The sequence below is a fragment of the Cetorhinus maximus genome, chromosome 30 (genome assembly GCF_964194155.1).
Source record: "Cetorhinus maximus chromosome 30, sCetMax3.hap1.1, whole genome shotgun sequence".
NCBI classification, from domain to species: Eukaryota; Metazoa; Chordata; class Chondrichthyes; order Lamniformes; family Cetorhinidae; genus Cetorhinus; species Cetorhinus maximus.
The window spans coordinates 6,604,779-6,631,203 of record NC_135908.1 but is presented as its reverse complement, the minus strand read 5'-3'; the positions used below and the strand labels follow the sequence as shown (position 1 = coordinate 6,631,203).

At 46.3% G+C, this 26,425-nt stretch overlaps 1 protein-coding gene across 1 annotated transcript in view; it reads left to right on the top strand.

Moving 5' to 3' along the window:
- The window catches only part of igf1ra (insulin-like growth factor 1a receptor), a 228,607-nt gene that overhangs the window by 27,682 nt on the left and 174,500 nt on the right, over window positions 1–26,425 (top strand). Inside the window, exon 2 of the mRNA XM_078532356.1 lies at window positions 8,685–9,233. Coding sequence (XP_078388482.1) covers window positions 8,685–9,233 — 549 coding nt within the window. The remainder of the gene's footprint in view (window positions 1–8,684; window positions 9,234–26,425) is intronic.

Here is a 26,425-nt window from a genome sequence, read left to right as displayed (position 1 = left end):
ACCTGGAAGTTCCCCTCCAAGTCATGAACCATCCTGACTTGGGCATATATCGCTGTTCCTTCACTGTCGCTGGGTCAGAATCCTGGAACTCCCTCCCTAACAGCGCTGTGGGTGTACCTACACCACACGGACTGCAGCGGCTCAAGAAGGCAGCATTAACAAAAACCCTGCTAATTACAGCATCCTCTTGGGAACCCCTGTAAATAAATGCTCAGCCCCAAGGATTCCCCTTCAAATATAGGCACATGCTCAGGGCCTCCCTGCAGATTGGGGCATGGTAGCATATCGATTATGTTACTCAATGAGTAGCCCAGAGGCCTTGAGTAATGATCTGGGGGCATGAGTTCAAATCTCTCACCATGGCAACTGGGAAATCTAAATTCAATTAATGAAATAAATGTGGACTAAAAAGACATGACCACCAGATTATGATGAAAAACCCATCTGGCTGTTATCCTTTAGGGAAGGAAATCTGCCATCCTTACTTGGCCTGGCCTGCACATGACTCCAGACCCATAGCAACGACACCAATGCTTAACTGCCCTGTGAAATGGCCTGGCAAGCCACTCGATTCTATTTGAGATGGCAGCTCATCATCTCCTCCTCAGGGACAATAAGAGATGGAAAATAAATGCTGGCCTAGCCAGTGACACCTGTGTCCCATGAATTAATTATTTTTTTTAAATTACAAGGTCTCTTGGAACTTTTTTTTTTAAACTGCAAGACTGGGATAGTCGAAGAAAAACCTATTATTACCGAAAATGTGTTTTATATTCATTTGTATTGGACTGAGGCGCGTGTATTGAAAATAGTAGATTGCAGCATCCTTGAGATCAGGCTTGTAGCACGTACCGTGCCCTACCCGAGCCAGACCAATATCTGATGACCTTGGAGAATCCCTGGGATCCTTTTCAAGGACTTCAGTTTGCAAACTTGCCTTTTACCAGCTGCACAGTGAAGAATGAAGTGCAGGCTGTAAGATCTAAGGGGTTTGACCCTTTCAAGGCACTGGCAATGAATGAGTTTGAACTACGAGATTGTGGGATGACTCTCTATTCTCATACAGGGTGGATGTGGGAAAAATGTATTTGTTTTCTTCAACTATCTATAGCATTTATGATGTACAGAGCTGTAGTTCAGGGCTTTACAGAACAGTGGAAATGGTTCGAGTTGCAGAAGCGCAGTTGTAGAGAACCGCCTGGCTTTTGTCGACCAAGGCAAGAAACGCAAAGGCCTGGAGAACTGAGGAATGGAGTTTCTCAAGGCTGAGGCAGTGTGGCCAAAGGAGCATCAAGAGTTGGTGGGAACAGAGAGGAGCTGGGAAGAAGTAGGCTGGTTTTGGGAGGACGAGAGAGCCAGGGGAAAGAGCTGGCGATCAGGGAGCGAGGTCGCAGAAGGATTTGGTGAGGATACAGGTCATAAAAGTTAATTCCCAAAACATGCAAAGTATCCCATTGATCACATTCCCCATTCCATTTTGTTTGTTTTGAATTTGAGCCAGGAGACACTTTTTTTCCCCCTATCTTTTTACTTAAGTCAAATTTGTTTTATAGATCTTTGAAGTTTGCATAGCAGGGTGTGAAATCCTGAATCTTAAATGACATTTTGCTTGCCTGCTTGCAAGAATCTGGTTCGTGTACAAATGAGGATGTTTATAGAATTAACACCTTTTATTTATTTTTTGGCAACATTGTGAATCTCACCAACTGAAGCAAAAATGTATTCTCCTTTTCTCTGGTGTTGAGGTCCCTGAGTAGTGTTCCTCCTTCCACAGCCTCAATGAATAAATTACATCATGAGTCATACATACCAGCAAGTTCCTAGACTTAATCCCTGGTTTGTATTGAAGTAGAATTCCTGAATTGACCTTGGCATCACTGGATGAGAGAGGGGGAAAATATGATTTTCTGCTCAGTTATGAACATATAAAATAGGAGAAGTAAGCCATTCGGCCCCTTGAGCCTGTTCCGTCATTCAATAAGATCATGGCTGATGTGTTTGTATCTTGAATTCCACATTCCCATCTACCCCTGATAACCTTTGATTCCCTTGCCTCTCAAGAATCTATCTGCCTCTAAGATATTCAATGACCCCCCCTCCACCACCTTCTGAGGCAGAGTGTTCCAGTCGCACAACCCTCAGAAAACATTTCTCCTCATCTCTCGCCTAAAAGGGCAACCCCTAATTTTAAAACAGGTGCCCCCTAGTTCTGCATTCACCCACAAGAGGAAACATCCTTTCCATGTCCACCTTGTCAAGACCATTCAGGATCTTATATACTTCAATCAAGTCACCCCTCACTCTTCTAAACTCCAGTGGAAACAAGTTCGGCCTGCCTAACCTTTACGCCATAAGACAACCCACGTATTCCAGATATCAACCTGGTAAACCTCCTTTGAACCGCCTCCAATGTATTTACATCCTTAAATAAGGAGACCAAAACTGCGCGCACTATTCGAGATGTGGTCTCGCCAATGCCCTGTATAATCAATGCATAACATCCTTACTTTTATGTTCAGTTACTCTCATAATAAAGGATAACATTCCATTAGCCTTCTTAGTTACTTGCTGTACCTGCATACTAACTTTTTGTGACTCATGCACTAGAACACCTAGATCCCTCTGCATCTCGGAATCCTGCAGTTCTCTGAGCAATGCTTTTTTTAAAAATTCTTTATGCCAAAGTGAACAACTTTACATTTTCCTACATTATACTCCACCTGCCAGATTTTTGCCCACTCACTCAACCTATCTATATCCATCTGCAACCTCCTTCACAATATACTTTCCTACCTATCCTTGTGTCATCTGTAAATTTAGCTACCATACCTTCACTCCCCTCATCTAAGTCATTGATATAAATTTTAAAAAGTTGAAGTCCCAACACAGATCCCTGCGGGATCGTCACATCCTGTCAATCAGCAAAAGGCCCATTTATGCATACTCTTGTTTCCTGCCAGCCAGCCAATTCCCTGTCCATGCTAATATGTTACCCCCTACACCATGAGCTTTTATTTTCCGCAATAACCTTTGATGTGGCACTTTATCACATGCCTTCTGGAAATCCAAGTACAGCACGTCTACAGGCTCCCCTTTATTCACAGCACATGTTACTCCTTCAAAGAATTCCAATAAGTTGGTTAAACATGATTTCCCTTTCATAAAACCATGCTGAATCTTCCTGACTACCTTGTTTCTTTTAAGTGCCTAGTTATGACCTCCTTCATGATTGATTCTAACACCCTCCCCATGACAGACATCAAGCTAACTGGCCTATAGTTTCCTGTTTTCTGCCTCCCTCCCTTCTTGAATAGAGGGGTTATATTTGCCACTTTCCAGTCTGATGGAACCTGTCCAGAGTCTAGGGGAATTAACACCAATGCACCTACTACCTCATTAGCCATCTCTTTTAAGACCCTAGGATGAAGTCCATCTGGACCCGGAGACTTGTCAACCCGCAGCTCCATCAGTTTGCTCAGTACTGCTTCCCTGGTGATTGTATTTTCACCTAGTTCCCCTCTCCCTTCCACCTCCCAATTTACAACTATTACTGGAATATTTTTTGTATCCCCCTATAGTGAAGACAGGGCAAAATATTTGTTTATTTCATCCGCCACTTGCTTATTATCTACTATTAACTCCCCACTGTCTCTCTCCAGAGGACCAACACTCACTTTACTTACTCTTTTACTGTTTTAAATACCTGTGGAAACTTTTGCTATCTTATTATATTTCTAGCTGGCTTCCTCTCATACTCTATTTTTTTTCTCCTGATTAACCTTTCATTCTCTGCTGTTCTTTATATCCTAACCAATCATCTGACCTGCCACTCATCTTTGTGCGGTTAAATGCTTTTCCCTTAAGTCTGATGCTTTCCTTAACTACTTCAGTTAACCACAGATGGTGGGTCTTCCCCTTAGAATTTTTCTTTATAGTAGGAATATATTTATTCTGAGTATGCTGAAATATCCCCTTAAATGTCTGCCACTACTTCTCTATTGATCTATCCCCAAGCCTAGAATCCCAGTTCACTTCAGCACCCCCCCCATCCCATTTTCTAGATTCTACTACCTTCTATATCCTCAGATCATAAAAAATAGGTGCAGGAGTAGGCCATTCGGCCCACTGAGGCCTCAACAGGATTGTGGCTGATCTGATTGTGGCCTTAACTCCACTTTCCTGCCGACACCCCCTTGACCCTTGACTCCCTTGTAGATCAAAAATCTGTCCCAACTCTGCTGCTGCTGGTAGCTACTGCCACCAGGAGATTTGTCACGCTATGTCACACTCGTCTGTCTTGCACCCTCCTCGCACATCCGCTGTGTGACATCCGTCATTCCACTCCATCGAGGTCGACACCTCTCTCTGCTGCCCTCCACTTTGCCTTCTGGAAGAGATCTCTGTAGGCTTTCAGCTCTGATCAAATGGCTGAAACACTGACATTTCCTTTTCTGGATGTTACTTCTGGAGCTCTTTTTGATCTTGTAGTCTGAAGCACCTCTTCATTTGTTTTATGGTCTGTATATGGAAGTTTTACTAAGCGTCTTAACACCTACGAGGCCTCTATTTTCTTACACTGATCTTATCTTCGCTCGTTGTCCAAATGGGCAATGTGTGTCTAACTCAGCCTTGAGTATGTTCAACGGCTCAGCCTCACTGCTCTCTGGGGGAAAAGAATTTCAGAGATTAACGACCCTCCGAGAGAAGAAATTCCTCCTGATCTCTGTCTTAAATGGGAGACTCCCTATTTTGAAACTCTGGCCCCTATTTCTAGATTTCCCCAATGAGGGAAGACGCTCTCTAGGTGTCTGAACCTGCTGAACTCATTGTGTGGCTGTCAATATGTGTAGATTAAGCTCAACTGTGTGATGCTTTCCATAGTTGAATATCCACCGTGAAAGGTGACAGGTACAGGAGATGCCTCCGGAACCCTCGCAAGTGGAGAAAATTGGAAAGTAAAAGCTTGTATTCTCCCCCACTCCATTTTGTAATTGATTTTCTATTTTTTATTTTCGTCGGGGAACGCTTGACCGAGAATTAATCAAATCGTGCGACCGATTTAACAAAATAACCTGTTTACACGGCTGGCTTAGATTCAATTTTTATTCACTGATGTAAATTGAATCCTGCTGTTGTAGATTAAAGCCTGCTTAGACACAGCAAGTGAGGTGCTGATCAGTTCACAGTGCAGAATGTTAATTCTGAGGACTGTATATGCATCCAGTGCCTGCGTGTGGGCAGGGGAGAGGAGGGAAGGCCACAGCGTCACATGCTGCCCCTGACCTATATTTGCATAGCCTGTGATTCATTATTGTGTCGCTAATTTCTCTGTGTAGACAAACTCCAACTGGATTGACTCACAGTAGACTTGCAACATGAATCCTGATGCTGCTGTTTATTTGCATCAGGGATGGAATCAAATGGTTGTTACTGAAGTTTTTTTTTTCCCCTGGCAATTCCATCCACGCCGCCTCTCGGCAAATTGAAGGGCTAAGTAGCAAGGACAGGCTGGATAAACTTGGCTCGACTTCCTTGCGTACAGGAGATTGAGGGATGATCCGATCGAGATGTTTAAAATGTTAATGGAATTTCAGCCGGGTAGATGCAGAGATGGTGGGGAAATTAAGAGCGAGTGGGCAAAATCTCAGTTACACGTAACAGTGGAATCAAAAAGTACTTTTTCCACATGAAGAGGAACAGAAATCTGAAATTCTCACTCCCAGTAGGCACTGGATGTTGGGGATTGCAGTGTGGTACTGCACGGGAACGATGTAATGGGTCTCCATGTAGTAAATATGAATCTGGTTGTCCAAAATCTGGCAGCGTCAGGTAGAGTCCGTGCCAGATTTCAGATACACCTGGATTTTGGATTGCCTCCAGGTGGAACAGGCAGATTTGTGTCTGGAGAGAAGGGAGGGCAGAACTTAAAAGTGGTGCAATGAAATCGGGCCTGAGCTTGTGAACTAGAACGCCGTGCAGGCTGACAGAAGAAGGGATACTGGAACTCTGTGTGTGTGATAAAGAATTACGTACCTGAACTGATTATATAAATGTTATAAAGTTTTAGGGCTCATGTGTCATAAGACCATAAGACAGAGGAGCAGAAATTAGGCCATTCGGCCCATCGAATCTGCTCCACCATTCAATCATGGCTGATAAGTTTCTCAACCCCATTCTTCCGCCTTCTCCCCGTAACCTTTGATCCCCTTACCAATCAAGAACCTATCTATCTCGGTCTTAAATACACTCAATGACCTGGCCTCCACAGCCTTCTGTGGCAGTGAATTCCATAGATTCACCACTCTCTGGCTAAAGAAGTTTCTCCTCATCTCTGTTCTAAAAGGTCTTCCCTTTACTCTGAGGCTGTGCCCTCGGGTCCTAGTCTCTCTTACTAATGGAAACATCTTCCCCACGTCCACTCTATCCAGGCCTTTCAATATTCTGTAAGTTTCAATCAGATCCCCCCATATGCTTCTAAGCTCCATCGAGTATAGACCCAGAGTCCTCAAACGTTCCTCATATGTTAAGCCTTTCATTCCTGGGATCATTCTCGTGAATCCTGTATTTTCATTCCAATTATACAAAGTTATAATGGCCGTGGCAGTCCACTGAAACCCATCCTTTTTACGGAGGGCTATGCATAGAAATGTCTGAGTGGTGGGAATGAATGAATAGTTAAGGGGTTGAATCACTGTTCTGGGAGCAGCACCCAGAGAGAAATGGAAGGTTTTCAGACAATCAGATTTTGGATAACCTACCTGTAAATCAAGTGCCGCAATGTGATGGGACGCTTTGGAGGGAGGGAAAGCAAGCTAAGCCAGTACTTATTAATTTAGCTTTAAGCCAAGCTTGCAGGACTTGGGTTCCATTCGTGGTGGGGGTGCCGTCTTCTCCCAGTGCTCCCCGATGTCGAGGCTTGCAGTTATTCTCTTCCCATCGCAGTAGGAGGTGGTGCCTACTGCATATGATGCATCATGCGAAAGACAACGGTTTATACGTGATAAAGATCTGCTCTTCCAAGCGCCTTGTGTTGTGTAAACACTAGTGAATGCTGGTATTTGAAGTGATAAAATTGATCTGTTTGTGAACGTTTGCTGTACAGTAACTTCAATTAAAAGGGGTTCACATCACTTCTGTTCTCCTAGAATGAAATGCACTGTAAGTGAAACCAGCACAGTGTTCCTTATTTTACTAGCTCTGTCTTTGCCTGACTATTGCTACTTCTCTCTCCCCTCCTCTTAACCTCGGTGGCCTGCATTGAGAGGCTTGGCCTTTGCCTAGATTTCTCAGTAGAACAATAACAACTTGCATTTATGTAGTGCCTTGGAACAAAGAAGAGTGAGGGGGCGATTTGAAGGAGGTGTATAAGACTCTGACAGGTTTAGTTAAGTTAGACAAAGAAATGTGTTCCCTTTAGCTGATAGTACAAGGACTAGGGGGACACAGATTTAAAGTTTTGGGCAAGAGGTGCAGGGGGAATGTGAGGAAGAACTTCTTCACACAGCGAGTGGTGATGACCTGGAACTCGCTGCCCACGAGAGTGGTGGTAGCGGAGATGATTGAGGTTTCAAAAGGAAATTGGATGGGCACTTGAGGGAAATGATACTTGGAGGGTTACGGGGATAGAGTAGGGGGATTGAGAGTGACTGGATTGCCTATAGCGAGATAGCATGAACTTGATGGGCGCAATGCTGGCCTCCTGTGCCACGATGTCTCCTAGATATTTTGTTAAATGAATGACAGTCTCGTATTTTTCACAGAGGTCCTTGCTTTAGAGTGACGTTTTAGGCACTGAAATTGCTGAATCTATCCTTTTTTTAAAAAAAAAATGAGCCTTTGCAAGCCTAGAATCCGAAGTGAATCTCTTCAGGTCCCAGGTTAATCCAAGTCTGGCTCAGGATAGTCTGATTTTCTCATTTGTTCTTGCCAGTCAAGGTCACCGAGTTGATCAGGGCTTCAAGAAGAATGTTTAACGTGGAAAGTGGGTGTTACTTGGATTTTTATATTTTGATTGCCTAGTCAATTTGACCGAATGTTCTCTTCGCTTTCTCTCCCCACATTGCGATGATCTGTCTGGTTCCCCCTCCCGCCGATGTCAGTCTGCTCAGCGTAGGCAGGTCTCTAGGGCTCAGTAGCACACGGGCTTCTGTCTTTAACCCTGTTGATCGACGAAGGAATCTTAATCGCGTGATTGGACAGCACTTGCTAAGCAATCTTGAGTGTGCTAAGAATGACACTACTGACCAATACAAGATTAGCAGCTGAGCTTGCAGTGTGGCTCATTTATGCCTGCTAGAAGCTGCATGTATTCATACATGGACCTGTCCTTTGCAGGTGAAAGGAACATGTCCAGGCATTGCCCCTTTTTTTTTGAATTAAACAAAAGTGTGGGGGGGGTCAGTAGTTCCCTGGTGCATTCTCCATGGCAACGCCTCGACCAGTCAAGAGTCTACTTGCCAACCAATCAGCACCCTTTTCTCATGCAGTTTAAATGATTGTTCCCTTTGAAATTTGGCATTCTTGTGTCAGTCCTGATAGTGCAGCTTTAACAACATGTTTCTTTTCTTTCAGCAGTACAGAATCTTAATTCTTCATTTTTTATGATTAATAGCAGGATGTGAAAGGATTGACATAGCTTGTATCTATAATGGTAATATAACAGTGAACTCCCATTTCTCTTTCAGTATGCAGTGGTATGGATATCAGAAACCATGTGGGCGATCTTCGGCAGCTGGAGAACTGCACCATAATAGAAGGCTACCTGCAGATCCTCCTCATCTTCAACGGCAAAGCGGAAGACTTTCGCGTCCTCCGATTCCCAAAGCTGACGGTTATCACTGATTATCTGCTGCTATACCGCGTCTACGGGCTGGAGACACTGAGGGACCTCTTCCCAAACCTCGCTGTCATCCGCGGGATAAACCTTTTCTTTAACTACGCCCTGGTCATCTTCGAAATGATTCACTTGAAAGAGATCGGGCTGTACAGCCTCCAGAATATTACGAGGGGCGCCGTCCGCATTGAGAAGAACCATGACCTCTGTTACTTAGCCACCATTGACTGGTCCTTTATCCTGGATCCTGTGGAAAATAACTATATTGATCGGAATAAGCAGCAGAGCGAGTGCGGAGATGTCTGCCCAGGAACCATGGAGGATCAGCCACTTTGCATCAAGACCAGCGTGAACAACCAGTACAACTACCGCTGCTGGAATGCGAACCACTGCCAGAAAGGTAGGTTGACCTCTGGGCTGATATTTTCACCTCGTGTGAACTAATGAATGGTTTGAACTCAAGCAGCACAGACTTCACGCAGTCTTCCAAGTGTGTGTATGAGTCAGTGGTCCTGGCCAAATTCTGGTGTGTTGTTTCTACCCCAAGCCGTGCTGTAGTGCTTTGAAGCTTTTGCTTCATTACGTTACGTTACTAGTCGCTTTTTGAATTATCCACCTGTGTTTTGTTGGGAGACTATATGTTGTACAATTATCCCAGGAAGTTCTGTTTCTTTTGGATCAGTGTGTGATGTGCAGGTTTTTTTTTAAGTGGTCTCCTTTCGATGCTGTAGAGTTCTGGCTGTCTGATGTCTTGAAGGGAACTGTTGAGTCAAATGCCCCACCCCCATGCAGGAGAGAGATTTTATACATCCTAAGCATTTGTGACCATTAACATCACTCTTAAGACATGTGATAACCTTCCCTATTATTGTATTGCACTCTTCAGTTTTCTCTCTGACTCCTTGTTCACCTGGCATATTCTGGCCTCTTAACCAAGTGGTTGATCTTCCTGAGTGAGTCGGACTGTGGGACTTGTAGCCAAGCTGGAGCCCCTCCCCACTCAATATCCACCCAGGAACTCTCTAACAGTGGGCACTTCTCAGAGGTGGGAGCAGGGTCCATGACTCACTCACCCCCTCCCCACCTCCATTGCCTAGACCAGATCAGCTGTGTGTGCATGCCCCATTACCATCCGGATTGGAGATTAGGTAACTCGACATAGACCTGGGATCAAAGTTGGGCAAGTTCCAGGTCACTGGTGAATTTACCCCTCAAATCCAAGGGCCCCTTTGACCACTGCAGCCCTTGAAATGTTTCTTTATCTCGGATTGCCGATGAAATCTCTAGCTCAGGTGCCAGCTTTCGAATGCATTTTGTGCAGTAGCCTTTGTTTAATCAGGATGTTGTTCAGCTGTTTCGGGAGAGACTAGTTTCAGTATTTAGGTCTGGGAGTTGGTGAGCATTTGATGTGTCTGGTTCTTGTTTAGCAGGTCCATTACCCCTTCTGTGCCCCTCCTAATCCCCTCCCAGTCCATGGCTATCTAATTTTAGTGCTGACAAATTAATTGTTCGAATCTACCACTGTATTTTTAAGACCATTAGACATAGGAGCAGAAGTAGACCATTCAGCCCGTCGGGTCTGCTCTGCCATTCACTGAGATCATGGCTGATCTGATATCCCTCAACTCCACTTTCCTGCCTTTTCCCCATAACCCTTGATTCCCTTACTGATTAAAAATCTGTCTATCTCAGTCTTGAATATACTTAACGTCCCAGCCTCTGCGGCCCTCTGCGGTAAAGAATTCCACAGATTCACTACCCTCTGAGAGAAGAAATCCCTCCTCATCTCTGTTTTAAATGAGTGACCCCTTACTCTGAGATTATGCCCTCTAGACTCTCCCACAAGGGGAAACAACCTCTCAGCATCTACCCTGTCAAGCCCCCTAAGAATCTTATATGTTTCAATAAGGTCGCCTGTCATTCTTCTAAACTCAATTGAGTACAGGCCCAACCTACTCAACCTATAAGAAAACCCCTCCATACCTGGGATCAACCTAGTGAACCTTCTCTGGACTGGCACCAATGCCAATATATCTTTCCTTAGATAAGGGAACCAAAACTGTTCACAGTATTCTTTCAATAAAAACTAATTTATGAAACACTTTCATTGTAAATGGAAACTAACCATTTCTAGTTGTAAGCATTTTGTACTACATGGTAAACCTGCCCAGCATTTTTTGTAACATGAATTTTGGGCTGGCCAGATACAGTAAGTGTACAGAATGACTGTCGGTGATGCTATCAGAATAGGTTACGAGGATAGTCAAAGCTTTTTACAACCATTGCACAAAGCACCTGGATAATGGAGCTGCCTGTGGACCAGTAGGAAGATTAGTGAGTTTTTGAGTTCTGCCTTGTGCAGGTTCCCTTTGAGGTGGATATTATGACCTGGGATTGGTGTGGGGGTGGAAGGTGTGGAGAAGTGGTGGTTTCAACAACTCACAGTGACTAAGATGTTTTAGTGTATTTTCAGCTGACAAAGTAGATGAGAAAGTTTAAAAAAAATAAGAGGAAAGACTAAAACTTCAGCCCTCATCACGTCTCGAGAAACACCTCACTGGTGTATGTACGGTTGATTATTTTGAAGTGCAATGTCTATAATGTAAGCAAACATTACAGTGGTTCCGCACTGTGTATCATCCTACAACCAGCAATAAGATATCTGATGCGTTAAGTCTTTTGATTGTGGTCATTTGAGAAGGATTGTTGATCAGCACTCTATTCCAGTTGGACCATGGGATCGTTCTCTGTAGCTTTTTTTTTAAACAATGTGTCAGTGCAGTTTGGATCTTATCACGTTTGACTTGTAATCTGAAACGATTTGTTCTACTTTAGTGAATATGCTAAGAATGGTCGTGGGCAAACTTGAGCGCACTTGCGAACAGCACAATGGAACAATCCCTTCAGTAGCATTTGTAGATAATATCAAATACTGATCTTTTCTCCTCTTTGACAAAGTGGCATTGATTTTTATCGAGGGTTGCTTTGTGAGGCACAAAAACGGACCCCAGAGGAGGCTGCCATAAGCGATTAGTTAACACAATAATGGATACTCGAGATTGGGCTATAAAACTGAAATCTAATCAAGTGGTTCAGATGATGTCAGAAATCATGATGGCTTCTGAACATCACTTGAACTCAAAGATGAAATTGTAGGCTTCAACTCTCTCATTTGGGTTGTCTCAATCATAACTCTTCCACCATAGGTGACTGCACCTTCAGCCTCCTAGGCTCCAAGCTCTGGAATTTCATCCCTACACCTCTTCACCTCCCTATCTAGCTTTCCTCCTTTAAGACACTCCTTAAAACCTACATTTTTGACCAAGCTTTTGGTCATCTGACCTCCTATCTCTTTACATGTCTCAGTGTCATACCTGTTTTATAATGCTCCTATGAAGCATCTTGGAACGTTTCATTATGTTAAAGGTGCTACATAAACGTAAGTTATTTTATAGTTACTCTTAACCACCCCCACACAATTCTTCAACCCTCCTAACCTGAAGAAGCTGGCTTCTGTAGGGGGACAACTCTTTAGACCCGCACAGCTTTTCGATGACCCTGGCCAAGTGGCTTTCCCAACTGGTGTTAAATGAGGGGCAGTTTTATACTGTGGTCCATACCTGCTGGGGACTGCAGTTAGACTCTCTAGCTTCATGAAGGGCGCTTGTATCCGACAGAGAGAGAAATACTTGCAACAGTGCAGCAGGGGTCAGTCCAGAGTGCACTCAGTGGAACATGCCAGCCTGGTTGACTACACTGCAATGGGAAGGGTTGGGGGGGGCTGGTGGGAATACAGAGGGTGAGGAAGCAAGCCTCCCATTCTTTGTGTTTCTCTCTTCACCCCTGCCCTCCATTTGACCTGAACCATAATTCTGAGTTCAGGACTTGGTTGGGTGGGTTGACTGCCACGTCTGAGTGGCTTTTAGAAATAATGCCTTTCATCTGAAGGAGAAAGAAAATCAAGATGCCAACTGATTTACCGCTCCCAAGTTGGGAAATGTGATGACTGAGTGTAATTCAGTGTAGAACTTGACTCTTGCTGAAAAGCGAGACAGTGGCACTCTTTTCTCCTGTAGTATAAATTGTCATGGTTGTTTGAAGTTTGGTATTCTTGTGTTTGCCCTGATGAGTGCAAGGCGAAAAGCTTCAGCAACAAGTCTCTCTCTTTTCAGCAATTGAATTCAATATATAGCTCAATGCAAGAAGGTTTGTCCCTAGTAGCATGAGGAGGAAGAAGATCTGTCTTTGTTACCCTCAGGTACTCTCCACTGCTCCAGAGGTGGTCACTGCTTCAGTGGTTTTCCTCCTGCCTTTGGAACCCACTGTCCAGTCCCCTTGTATTGCTGTCTCCCCATCCAACCTTCTCTCCACCCATACCACTGGTATATTTTTTTCCCATTTTGTTCATTGAATTTTGTCCTTTTGAGTGTTAACAGCTTGGGGAAGCCTTTCTATGTGTCCGAGCACCGTGACAGTGACCAGGAAGGGAGCACGAAAGGAAGGAAAGAATTGGTCAGGGAGCGGGTTGAGGAAAATGGCAGGAATTCATTCTCTCGGTCGCTGGGAACCCAGTCCCGTGCTTCCTGTTTCTCTCCCGTGTGGAAGAAAGGTTGTGTCAAAGATTAATGATTAACAAACTGAAGAATGGGTGTATTCCGAGAAGGGCCATTTAAAATTTCATGGTGCTGAGATTTTCACTGCCTCGGTGCTCGTTTTGATGTTAGGGGGATGGAGTGTTCCCCCGACTTTTTGTAACTTGAGGATCTTCCCCTGTATCCCTCTTTGCGTTCCAGGAGCGCTTAGGAGGAAGGTGACCATGGTCGTGAGATCATGCTGACCTCCTATTTTATAAAATGGTGAATTTTATCTACCCCATCCACAGTTTTCTCTTCCACACATGAGAGACGTCTTTATTGTCTCTCCCTTGTGAAGGCAGACTCTTGCTGAGGTACCGTGGCCACTGTTGTCCCTCTTGGTCCCTTACCTCAGTGGTTATTCTTCATCTCTGAGCCCATCGTTTGCATTTCACAGGCTGTCCTCCAGTGCAGAGCCACACTGCCATTGCTAGCTCCTGACGAAATCAGAAGGACACTTCTGACCAATCACTGGGTAGTAATCAGCTGGATCCTTGGTTGTCTCCTTGTTGCTCCCTGTCAGGTGTAGCGGCCGTGCTGCTATCTTGGCTACGATTAGGCTAGCGCAACATACACCATTCAACTTGGTTTATGGGGAGACGGTGGCTTGGCAGTAATGTCATTGGATTAGTAATCCAGAGGCTCAGGCCAATGCTCTGCAGTTAAAATCCTACCACGGAAGCTGGTGGACTTTAAAATTCAGTTAATAAATCTGGAATTGAAAGCTAGCCTCAGCAAAGGTGACCATGAAACTATAATCAATGAAACTATAATCGATTGTTGCAAAAATCCATCTGATTCACTAATGTCCTTTAGGGAGGGAAATCTGCCATCCTCACCTGGTCTGGCCTACATATGACTCCAGACCCACTGTCAGGAAGATATAATAATTTTTATAATGTTATTGGAATTTATTGCAGAGTAATAGTGGTGTGTGTGTGTCTTAATTGAATTAAAGGCAGCTGGTCTGAAGGCTTTGATGTAACAGAAGATAAGTTAGGTTTGAAATGTTAAGTAGGTGTAAAGGGAGCATTTGTATTTTTAAATTAAACCAGAGTAGCTTTGAATTCCAAAGAGGGGGTGAAATGTTTCACCTAGCCAGGAGAAGTTAAGAAATAGTGTGTTTATTTTGCCCAAAGATTACTGGTAAAATTGGTACTATGATCGATTTTATTATTAGAGAAGTAAAAGTCCAAAGACACAGTGAAACGATGAGAATTTGCATTCAAAGGGGAAAATATGTATAAAGGAGAGAAGGCTGTGTGTAAGGGAAGGTATTCTAAGATCTGACAAGTGTGAAAAGTCTCCAACATCTGAGCCTCAAGCTGCTGTCTGCAAAGAACTGAAGTAAGGAAACTCGCTTTGAGTTTGACTGTTCCGGGTATTGGGTGTTACTTTGCCTGGGCCTTTTAAAACCTATATGTCTCAGTTGCCTTAACGGAAGTGTAACTGGGGTTTATATTAATTAGGGGATTTAGAAATTATCACAGTAGTGATTTGTAGATCTATGTATGTGCTTAAAATCATTTATTCTATTAATAAAGGTTTAATTTAGTTTTGTAAGAAATCTATAAGACTTCTTTTACTGAATTCAAAGCCCGCATCTTGAAATAAGTACAAATTGCAAAAATAGTTGTGACAGCTACTTCAAGTCCCCTCTGGGATTTGGGCAGCTTGGCATTTACCATCTGCCTGCCATAACACCCACAGCAATGTGGTTGACTCTTAACTGCCCTGTGAAATGGCCTAGCAAGCCACTCAGTTCAAGGGCAATTAGGGATGGGCAACAAATGCCGGCCTTGCCAGTGACACCCACATCCCGTGGAAGAATAAGCATTGAAAAAAACACACCTACTCAAACAGGAAGAGCCAGGATGGCCTCCCACTCCTGATTGTTACACCAGCAGCATGGATGGAGAGAAGGACTCTGGATGAGGGAGACAGCAATACAAGGGGACTGGACAGAGTTCCAAAGTGCAGGAGGGGAACAATTGAACCAGTGAAATACTCAGGGGGGTGGGGGGTGAAAAAGGAAAGATCAGAGAGTAACAGACAGAAACCTTCCTCCTCCTTATGCTGTTAGGGACAAACTTTCTAGCCTTGAATAATATACTGAATTCTGTTGTTGAGAAGAGACACGTGTGGCCAAAGCTTTTTGTCTTCCACTCATCAGGACAAATGCAAGAATGTCAAATTTCAAACAATCACAACAATTTATACTCCAGGAGAGAAAAGAGTCCTGATTCTGTCTCTTTTCAGCAATAGTCAAGTTTTAAACTTAATTATACTCTGGGTATAAAGTCTTCCCATCTGTGAGGCGCTATACAGTCGAGTAGCCGACTAAGCTCATTGGGCTCACATAAAGAATAGCGACTTGCGCTCATGAAGCAAAGTGGGACCAGTGCATGTGGAACTATACCTCAGTACCTTGAGTAGAAGTGGGGTAGAGGGGGGCGGGACACACACACACACACACACACACACACACACACACAGGGATCTTGTGGAAGGGTTATAAGAATGAAGCTGAAGTACGTGCTTTGCTTTTTACTGTGTGTGAGGTAACAGTATCCAAAGTGCCCATGAATGGAAAACTGGATTCACCTTCCTCATTCGGGTAGTTGGAGTTTCCACCAGCCCAGGCCTAATTATCTAGAAAGCAATAGATAACACCTAGTATCAAATATTTAACATCAAGAGCCATTTAAACTGTAAATCCGAGCATCTCTCAGTGGGAAGATTGAATGCTGGCTGACCCTTGTTTTGTCTAAGGTTCCATTCACACTTCATTTGCGTTGTGGGACCTGGTGTAAGATGCATTCAACTGCATGGGTGACGTAGATGCTTGATTCTGTATCCTTGAGTCTGTTCTGTTTGTTGAAGGACAGGCATCTCCTGCTGGAACCGTAACCTTTTGACCAAAACCAGGGCTATAAAAATAAATATGCACTCAATTGCATTAATCTGTTTCCATGGCGATTTTTCATTTGATCAACAACCTTTACTAAATGAGCTGGTTGCAGTTCGTTTTTTTTTTTGCTTGCGAATTCTGTGCTCATCACAGGAGGAGGATGTTAGTGCTGGGGAATGATGCTAGATACAGAGTGAAGCTCCCTCTACACTGTCCCCATCAAACACTCCCAGGACAGGTACAGGACGGGGTTAGATACAGAGTAAAGCTCCCTCTACACTGTCCCCATCAAACACTCCCAGGACAGGTACAGCACGGGGTTAGATACAGAGTAAAGCTCCCTCTACACTGTCCCCATGAAACACTCCCAGGACAGGTACAGCACGGGGTTAGATACAGAGTAAAGCTCACTATACACTGTCCCACCAAACACTCCCAGGGCAGGTACAGCACAGGGTTAGATACAGAGTAAAGCTCCCTCTACACTGTCCCCATCAAACACTCCCAGGACAGGTACAGCACGGGGTTAGATACAGAGTAAAGCTCACTCTACACTGTCCCCATCAAACACTCCCAGGGCAGGTACAGCACGGGGTTAGATACAGAGTAAAGCTCCCTCTACACTGTCCCCATCAAACACTCCCAGGGCAGGTACAGCACGGGGTTAGATACAGAGTAAAGCTCCCTCTACACTGTCCCCATCAAACACTCCCAGAACAGGTACAGCACAGGGTTAGATACAGAGTAAAGCTCCCTCTACACTGTCCCCATCAAACACTCCCAGGACAGGTACAGCACGGGGTTAGATACAGAGTAAAGCTCCCTCTACACTGTCCCCATCAAATACTCCCAGGACAGGTACAGCACGGGGTTAGGTACAGAGACGTAGCAAAATTTATGTCACAGAAAGAGACCATTTGGTCCATCGTACCTGTGCAGTTGAGCAAAGAATGATTTAGAATGAATAGAAAGAATGATTTAACCTAATCCCACTTTTTAGCTCTTGGTTCCATGTGGAGGTGGCTGGAGTAGAATTGCCTGTAGGTTCCTTGCAATTCAATCAATTGAGTGACAGCAGCAATAAGCATGAAGAACCGTTCTTTCACTTGCGCAGGCTCCCACTCCCACCCGTGCCGCTTGTAGGTTATCGGCGCTTGTCACTGTTACCAGTGGGGCCGATCAGTGCCAGTCACCCAGGCTACATTTTCCCCTCAAACTGAAATTGCCTTGATTCCGGGCTGCTGCAGATGGATTCAGTCGCTGGGATGGTTTGTAAAAGTATAATTTTTTTTTGCTTTCAAGATTTTCCATCAGAAAACAGGGCAGAAGCGAAAAGAAACCGGCAATTCAGACAGGGAAGTGGGATGGATATTTCTAGAGCTGGTGTTGGCCAAGAAAGCTCTATCCCTGTACTAGACAAACATGTTTGTAAAGATACACAAGCAAACTAAACTAGATGTAAAAACAGCACAGGCGCACTGTTTCTGGCTAGTTTAGTCTAAATGCAAGCAACAACATACAGATACCACCCCCCCACCCTCAAGGACACATTGCTGGGATTTCTGTAGACATGTGTATGTGTAGTTTAATTATTTTTCAAGAAAAGTTCTATAAAACTCCTGAGTAAACTGGACTAACCTTGATTTTCTTCCACATGATGGTGCCTGAACATTCTGCAAGCGCTAACTGTGCATGCACCTCAAGATCTGTCGCGATCAAGGCCATATGGGTGAGGCATTGGAGACTGCTGACATCAGTGAAACCCTTCACAGCCTCTGCTTCACTGACCTCATTCTGCACAGATGGAGCTTGCGGCTGTCCCTGTATATTCTGGGTAGTTGTGAATTGCCGGGTATTGCTTGGGGATTGGTTGCTAAACTCAATAAGATTGCACAACTTTTTCAGTCCACCATCAGTCTTACATGCTGTTACGCAGCGTCGTTGGGAAGATGAGTCTTATTTGATTGGGGCAGAGATATGTTGATCGGGCAGTGTAGGGGGAGCTTCACTCTGAATCTAATCCCATGTTCAATTGGCACAACAGAAACAGAAATACCTGGAAAAACTCAGCAGGTCTGGCAGCATCGGCGGAGAGGAGCACAGTTGACGTTTCGAGTCCTCCTGACCCTTCAACAGAACTAAGTAAAAATAGGAAAGGGTGTTCTACTGGTCCTGGGAGTGTTTGGGGCATTGTGCAGGGAACTTGTTGAGCCTGACCTTGGAAGTGTTTGTGAAATTTCTTTTGTCATTCTGATTGAGTGAGTTACGCCTGACAGTGGGTGAGTCATTGGCCTTTCACCTTGAGCACTCTGGTTCAGTTCCAGCCCACGCTGCAAGTTTTTCCATTATTGGTTTTAAGGGTTCTACGTGGAATGATCCTGTGCAGCCTTGACTTATTTCCCAAGGAGAATTTTCCTGTACAATAAGATGGCGCAGACATGACGGGCCAAGTAGCCTTTTTCTGCAACAGAAACTGCTTGGAAAAACTCAGCAGGTCTGGCAGCATCTGTGAAGAGAGAAACCTTAACCTTTTAGAGTCAGTGTGACTTCTTCAGAGCTACCGAGAAGTAGAAATGTCATGGATTTTATACTGTTTAAGAGGGGGTGGAGCAAAATAGAAGGTCATGGCTAGGTAGGAGCTCAGGAGAGATTAACAAAGATGTCATGGACACAGGACAAAGGGAGTGTTAATGGTAGTGTTAAAGACTAAAGGAGGTGTTGATAGTGGCATAAAGGTAAGAGAGCAGAATGTGTTCATGGAAGAACAAGGGTCAGTGCTCTGTGAACGCACAACATAGAAACAAGTGACAGATGGCCCTGGGGGGGTTGGGAAAAAGGAATAAAAAATTTAAAATAAATTTTATTAATTGGATTAAAAAATGAGATAAAGACGGAGGAGAGAGTTCATGGTCTGAAGTTGTTGAACTCAACGACTTTTTCAGTGCCGTAAACTTTCTATGATTCTAAGATTAACTTAATTTGCTACCTCTGGCACTGGAATGGTGAATGGGTATTGGCTCCCAGTCCGTCAACGCCTCCAATTTGGAATTCTCATCCTTGCTTTCAAACTCTTCGGCGGTCTCACCCCACTCTATCTTTAACCACCTCCAGCCTGACAATCCTCCGAGATCTCTGCCCTGCTCCCTTTCCGGCTTTTTGTGCATCCATCACTTCCTTCACGCCACGATTCAGCTGCTCAAACCCTGGAATTCCCTCCCCTAATCTTCTGCACGTCTCCCTTCGTTTGTAAGGTGTCTCTTTGACTAAGCTTTTGGCCGCTCGCTCCAACGTCTACTCCTTTGGCCCAGTGCCAGTTTTGTTTGATTCCTGTGGGTAGGGGGGGGGGCGCCTCGGGATGTTTTACAACGTTAAAGGCACTATAGAAATGCAAGCTGTCAGAATGGTAGGTGTAAATTTCACCTATGTGTAGGGAGATGGGAGTGGTAGTCTGCTCTAAGACTCACCTTTGGAGCAGAGAGAGAGAGTTTCTGTGCTCTACCTGACCCACGTTGACACTGGGTGCCTGGTCTGGGGGGGAAATCTGTTTCCCAGCATTTGCCTCCCTCAGCTGGATGAGTGTCAACCTTACAAAAAAGAAAGCTCTTGTAGATTGTTCCGAGACCTGTGGAACTGAGCTCGAAACGGAGTTAAATAAGGTTGCTGGTGTGCTTTGGAGTCAGAAGAGGTTACAGTCTGTTTGTGGAAATGGGATTTCCTTTGACTTGCGTAGGTATATATTGTTGTGTAAGCAGGAACAGAACATACTGTGATTTTTAAGAACTCCCTGTGGAGCAAGAACTCGACTGCCAGTCTCAAAGTCAACAGAGTGTGTTCTGTCTCAGGCTGAGTGATCCACCCTGGGCCAGAGGCTGGTTTGTTTGCACGTTGGTGTTGGTGTTTTGGAAAATACCAACCTGTTTACCAGGAGATTGGGCAGGAGGGAGGTGCGGCTGGGGGGAGGGCAAGGACAGATTTTTGGCCTGCGTGGTACAGGAGATTAGAAAAATATACAACAGCATCCTAAAACTTGCAGCTTGTTAAACTCAAATTGGAGTCAATGTCACCTGGAGGCTACTTTGTAGATTTCTTTTTGAAAAAGAGTGTTGAAAATGGAGTGAATCTTTGTTTTTCTGCCCTAGTTCACTGTCCCATATTTACTTATAGAAGTACGGCTGGTCTTTGCAGAGGACTGTTAAGCAAGTATAGGATTTGTGTATCCGTCCTGATATCTATTCCAGCTTGGTATTGATTCGAGTCTGATTATGCTCCTGTGATGTGAAAGGGGGATGTTTTACCATGTTGAAGGTGCTATATAAATGCAAGACGTTCACGAGAGTGTCGTTGATGGATTGGGTGGGTGTGTTGGTATCAAGGCAGCTATAAGGCAATCTCCCTGAGCGGCCTGTGGCTTTAAGCGGAATGGATATGACCAGGCTGAAATATTTCTTTTCAAATTGAGCTAGGAAATTACGACCAGGAAACACACCTTGCCTTCAAATGTGCGGAAGGTGCATTTTGAACTGATGTTGGGGACAAATCAAGTCAGAAATGTCTGGGTCATGTGTAGCAGGAAAGGCGAAAGGATCAGGCAATGCAGATAAAAAGTCCTGATAGGAGAATCAGGGCACTCGGGGATTGGGTTCAATGGGCTGAATGAACATCTCTCATTGGAGATGCTTTTTTGGATTGAACTTAATCTGAAGTGTTGCCTTGATGAGTAGTTTATAGTTGAAAACCTTTTGAGTAGCTGGAGGAAAGGATACTATGAAACGTTTGGGTTCGCTGACTTGCCTCTTTACAGGAGGGAATTGATGAATAACAAGGGCTCAGTTTCCCTCTGGTATCCCACTCAGCGACCAGGTTTCCATCAATGTCAAAGGCAAGTCCCAGCAGGAGTTTTGTTCATGATGTGGACCTATCTGGTCCTACTCACTGGATGTCTGCATGCAAATCCACACAGTGATGTGGGTGTAACTTGGATCTCACTGGTTATGAATCACCCTCAGCTATCCAGCAGTCTCAAACAAGTACCTGTAACATGAATGGTTTTCAAATATTTGTGTGGGTGGGTGGGGGTCGGGGTGGGTGGGGGTCGGGGTGGGTGGGGTCGGGGTGGGTGGGGGTCGGGGTGGGTGGGGTTAGTGGGTGGGTGGGGGTGGGGTCGGGTGGGTGAGGTCAGTGGGTGAGTGGGGTGTGGGTGGGGTCAGTGGGTGTGGGTGGGGTCGGGTGGGTGGGGTCAGTGGGTGAGTGGGGTCAGTGAGTGGGTGGGGCTATCAAAGTTGATGCACCTTGAGGCAAAAGCCAGCTTCAGCTATCCAAAGGAAAATGTTTTTGCTAGTGCACGTAACAGAAGTTTTTTTGATTCATTTATGGGATGTGGGCTTCGCTGGCTGGGCCAGCATTTATTGCCCTAATTACCCTTGAGAAGATGGTGGAGCTGCCTTCTTGAACCACTGCAGTCCATGTGGTGTAGGTACACCTACAGTGCTATTAGGGAGGGAGCTCCAGGATTTTGACCCAGCGACAGTGAAGGAACGGTGATATATTCCCAAGTCAGGGTGGTGAGTGACTTGGAGGGGAACTTCCAGGTGGTGGTGTTCCCATCTATCTGCTGCCCTTGTCTTTCTGGATGGGAGCAGTTGTGGGTTTGAAGGTTTTGTTTAAGGAGTCTTGGTGAATTCCTGCAGTGTATCTTGTAGATGGTACACACTGTGAGTCATTGGTAGAGGGAGTGAATGTTTGTGGATGGGGTGCCAATCAAGTGGGCTGCTTTGCCCTGGATGGTGTCGAGCTTCTTGAGTGTTGTGGGAGCTGCACTCATCCAGGCAAGTGGAGAGTATTCCATTACACTCCTGACTTGTGCCTTGTAGATGGTGGACAGGCTTTGGGGAGTCAGGGGGTGGGTTACTCACCGCAGGATTCCTAGCCTCTGACCTGCTCTTGTAGCCACAGTATTTATATGGCTGGTCCAGTTCAGTTTCTGGTCAATGGTAATGAGTGTCAATGAGACAACAAGGATGTCCTCTGACTTCCTAAGGTCTCCTCAAGGACTCAAGGCCCTGCTGCTTACACCCATGCCGTATCACAACGGAGCCCTTCTGACTCCTGGTATTCTGGAGCGGGGAGTGTACTGGACCTTGACTAATGACACTTGGAACATTTTGTACAGGATAATTTATTATTATTCAGGCCTTGTTATTTATTTGTCTGCTATCATCTGCTGCGTTATTCAACGTGTACGGTACACTGTGCTACTTAGAGTAAGCAAATGCTTTGTAATTGATGGCAGTGAGAACCAACCTTCATTTGACTAAGTACACAAGGCTCTGCAGGCTAATGGAGTTCCCGCCTCACCTTTGGACCAAATGCCCAGTTGAGTTTGGAATAATTGTCTGCCCTTTCTGCTGAACTTGTTGATTCCACAGCCGCCAGTTGTCTCTAGTTCTTTTCCATTATGCACAAGTCCTGACCGAGTGTGATAGTGGACTATTTGGCACCTGGACAAGGCACCAGTCAGAGAGCATTCTTCATGCGCTAGCCTTGACTGTCAGAGGAGGCAGACTCTTTGACTGCGTAGGGCATCGCAGCCCAAATCTGATCCTGCCCCCAGCATGCATCAACGCACGGACTCACAGTTTGCTATAGGAGGAGGCAGTTCAGCCCCTCATGCCTGTGGCTGGCCCTTTGCAGGAGCTGTCCAACTAGTCGCATAACCCTGCCCAATTTTCCCCTCAAGTGTTTTGTCCCGTTTCCCTAGGGAGCTGCTGGCTAGTGATCGGGAGCAGGATCCCCTCCCTGATTGGGGTAAGCTGCTCCCCAATCCCAAGAGCTGGTTGCAGCACCCCCATCCCGGATCGGCTACCTTCAGAGCAAGGGTCAAACCCGGGACCTTTCAGCCAGGTCTGGCTGAGCTGTTCTCCGCTGTCAGTAAACTGAGACGCTGAACAATTACCCACAAAGGTCTCGTTAAACCAGAAAGGAAGTTATCCTGCAATGTCCACTCGAACTGTGGAAAGCAGCCGGCAGCACAACTGGAGATTGCGGTTGTTGAAATGGAGAGGGAGCATTTTGAGTTGTGTAAAGAATAAACTAAACCCGCCTCTCCCCCCACCCCCCCCAGCTCCCCATGCCCCTTCCCCCCCCCCACACAACTCCCCAACTCCCCATCCCCATGCCCCTTGCCCCCTCCCCCAGCTCCCCATGCCCCTTCCCCACCCCCACAACTCCCCTTCCCCCCCACCCAACAACTCCCTATCCCCTTGTCCCCTCCCCCTCAACTCCCCATCCCCATTCCCCTTCCCCGCACCCTCCTCCCCCCCACCAAACTCCCCACCCCCTTGCCGCTTCTCTCGCCCCCACCACCCAACCCCACGCACCTTGGATATCCCAGAGGGCAAAGGCATCGCTCACTATAGACCAGAAGTTTCCAAGTTCAATCCTGATCTCAGCTCAAGGGGCACCACCCCCTTTGCCCCAGGGAGAGTAAGCAGTGTTCCTGCTCCGAGTCATTGCTGTGGGTAATGTGTGGAGGTGTCTGAACGCAGAGAGCATCACATTCGAGCCCAGTTGTGGACCTGCAAACCCTCCGGCTTTTGGCGAGCTCTTGAAGGGCAGCGCAGAACTGCACTTATTAAAGAGGCTGCACCATCGGAGGAACAGCCATTCAGCCCCTTGAACCTATCCCAACATTCGGTTAGGTGATGGCTGATCTGCAGCTCGGCTCCATCTGCCCACCGTTTCTCCACATCCCTTGATATCCTCACCCAAAAATATCCATCCATCTCAGCCTTAAGCCTTTTGACTTGGAATGGGCCTTTGAATCTTTTTTTATTGCTTCACGGGATGTGGGTGTCACTGGCTAGGCCGGCATTTGTTGCCCATCCCTAATTGCCCTTGAACGGAGTAACTCGCTGAGCCAATTCAGAGTCAACCACATTGCTGTGGGTCTGGAGTCACATGGAGGCCAGACCGGGTAAGGACGGCAGATTTCCCCCCCCCGCTAAAGGGGCATTAGTGAACCAGATGGGGTTTTTACAACAATTGATGGTCGTCATGGTCACCGCTACTGAGACTAGCCTTTTGTTCCACTTCTTATTAATTGTACTGAACAGGCCCTTCGGAGGGAGGGAGTGGGTGGCGTAACGAGAGCTTGTAATCCAGGGTAATGCTCTGGGGACGCAGGTTCATCAGGTCCACCTTGGCAGCTGGGGGAATTTAAATACAATTAATAAATTCAACGAATGACTAAGACCTGGGGTTGAAAGCTATTCTCAGTAATGGCGAACACGGAAATATCATCGATTGTTGTTAAAAAAAAAACCTGGTCCTTTAGGGAAGGAAATCTGCCATCCTTAGCTCGCCTGGCCTATACATGACTCCAGACCCATCTTAATGGCTAGAAAGGACCGAGCAAGACACAGGATGAGCAGCAAATGCCGGCCTTGCCATCGATTGCCCCGTCCCATGATAGAATAAAAAAAATACTTGGAGGTCTGACATGAGGTAGGAGCAATCGAAACTGACCTTTATACTCCATCCATTAGGGGATGAGGGGAGCAAATCACAGCAAAGGGATTGTTATTCATTGACTCTGGTTATTTTTTTCCCCAGAGATACTGGTTACCCCAGCTGACCCCTAGTTCTGTTCTAGGTGCCTCACGCTCACATTCTGTAAGAATCCTCGGATTGGAATTGATGTTTCTGGAGCAGCCCTGCAGAGTGACTTCCCCTTTGTTTCCCTATTGCAAAAGGCAGGTGCAAAATCGTGCAGAAATGTCACTGTTAAATGTCAAGTACAAAAGCAGGAAGCGACAGGAGCCTTCGTGCAGCAGGTAGACCGGCCCCGGCCCCGGTGTCCTGAGACTGACACCTCTGCCTCGCGAGTGATAAGCTATCGATACCGCAGCACAACGCAAACCGAGTGAGGTCAAGAGGGCTTCATCTGGACATCATTGAGCGGGTGTCTGTGAGTGTGTGTGTGTTTTGGAGGGGGGTTGTGAGTGTGTGTGTGGGGGGGGGTTGTGAGTGTGTGTGGCGGGGGGGGGGTTGTGAGTGTGTGTGTGGGGGGGGGGGGGGTTGTGAGTGTGTGTGTGGGGGGGGTTGTGAGTGTGTGTGGGGAGGGGGGTTGTGAGTGTGTGTGGGGGGGGGTTGTGAGTGTGTGTGTGGGGGGGGTTGTGAGTGTGTGTGTGTGTGGGGGGGTTGTGAGTGTGTGTGTGTGTGGGGGGGTTTGTGAGTGTGTGTGTGTGGGGGGGGTTGTGAGTGTGTGTGTGGGGGGGGTTGTGAGTGTGTGTGGGGAGGGGGGTTGTGAGTGTGTGTGGGGGGGGGTTGTGAGTGTGTGTGTGGGGGGGGTTGTGAGTGTGTGTGTGTGTGTGGGGGGTTGTGAGTGTGTGTGTGTGTGGGGGGGTTGTGAGTGTGTGTGTGTGGGGGGGGTTGTGAGTGTGTGTGTGGGGGGGGGTTGTGAGTTTGTGTGTGGGGGGGGGGGTTGTGAGTGTGTGTGTGGGGGGGGTTGTGAGTGTGTGTGTGTGGGGGGGGTGTGAGTGTGAGTGTGTGTGGGGGGGGGTTGTGAGTGTGTGTGTGGGGGGGGGTTGTGAGTGTGTGTGTGGGGGGGGTTGTGAGTGTGTGTGTGGGGGGGGTTGTGAGTGTGTGTGTGTGTGGGGGGGTTGTGAGTGTGTGTGTGTGTGGGGGGGTTTGTGAGTGTGTGTGTGGGGGGGGTTTGTGAGTGTGTGTGTGGGGGGGGGTTGTGAGTGTGTGTGTGGGGGGGGGGTTGTGAGTGTGAGTGTGTGTGTGGGGGGGTGTTGTGAGTGTGTGTGTGGGGGGGGGTTGTGAGTGTGTGTGTGGGGGGGGGTTGTGAGTTTGTGTGTGGGGGGGGGGTTGTGAGTGTGTGTGTGGGGGGGGGGGGTTGTGAGTGTGTGTGGGGGGTGTTGTGAGTGTGTGTGGGGGGGTTTGAGTGTGAGTGTGTGTGGGGGGGGTTGTGAGTGTGAGTGTGTGGGGGGGGGGGTTGTGAGTGTGAGTGTGTGGGGGGGGGTTGTGAGTGTGTGTGTGGGGGGG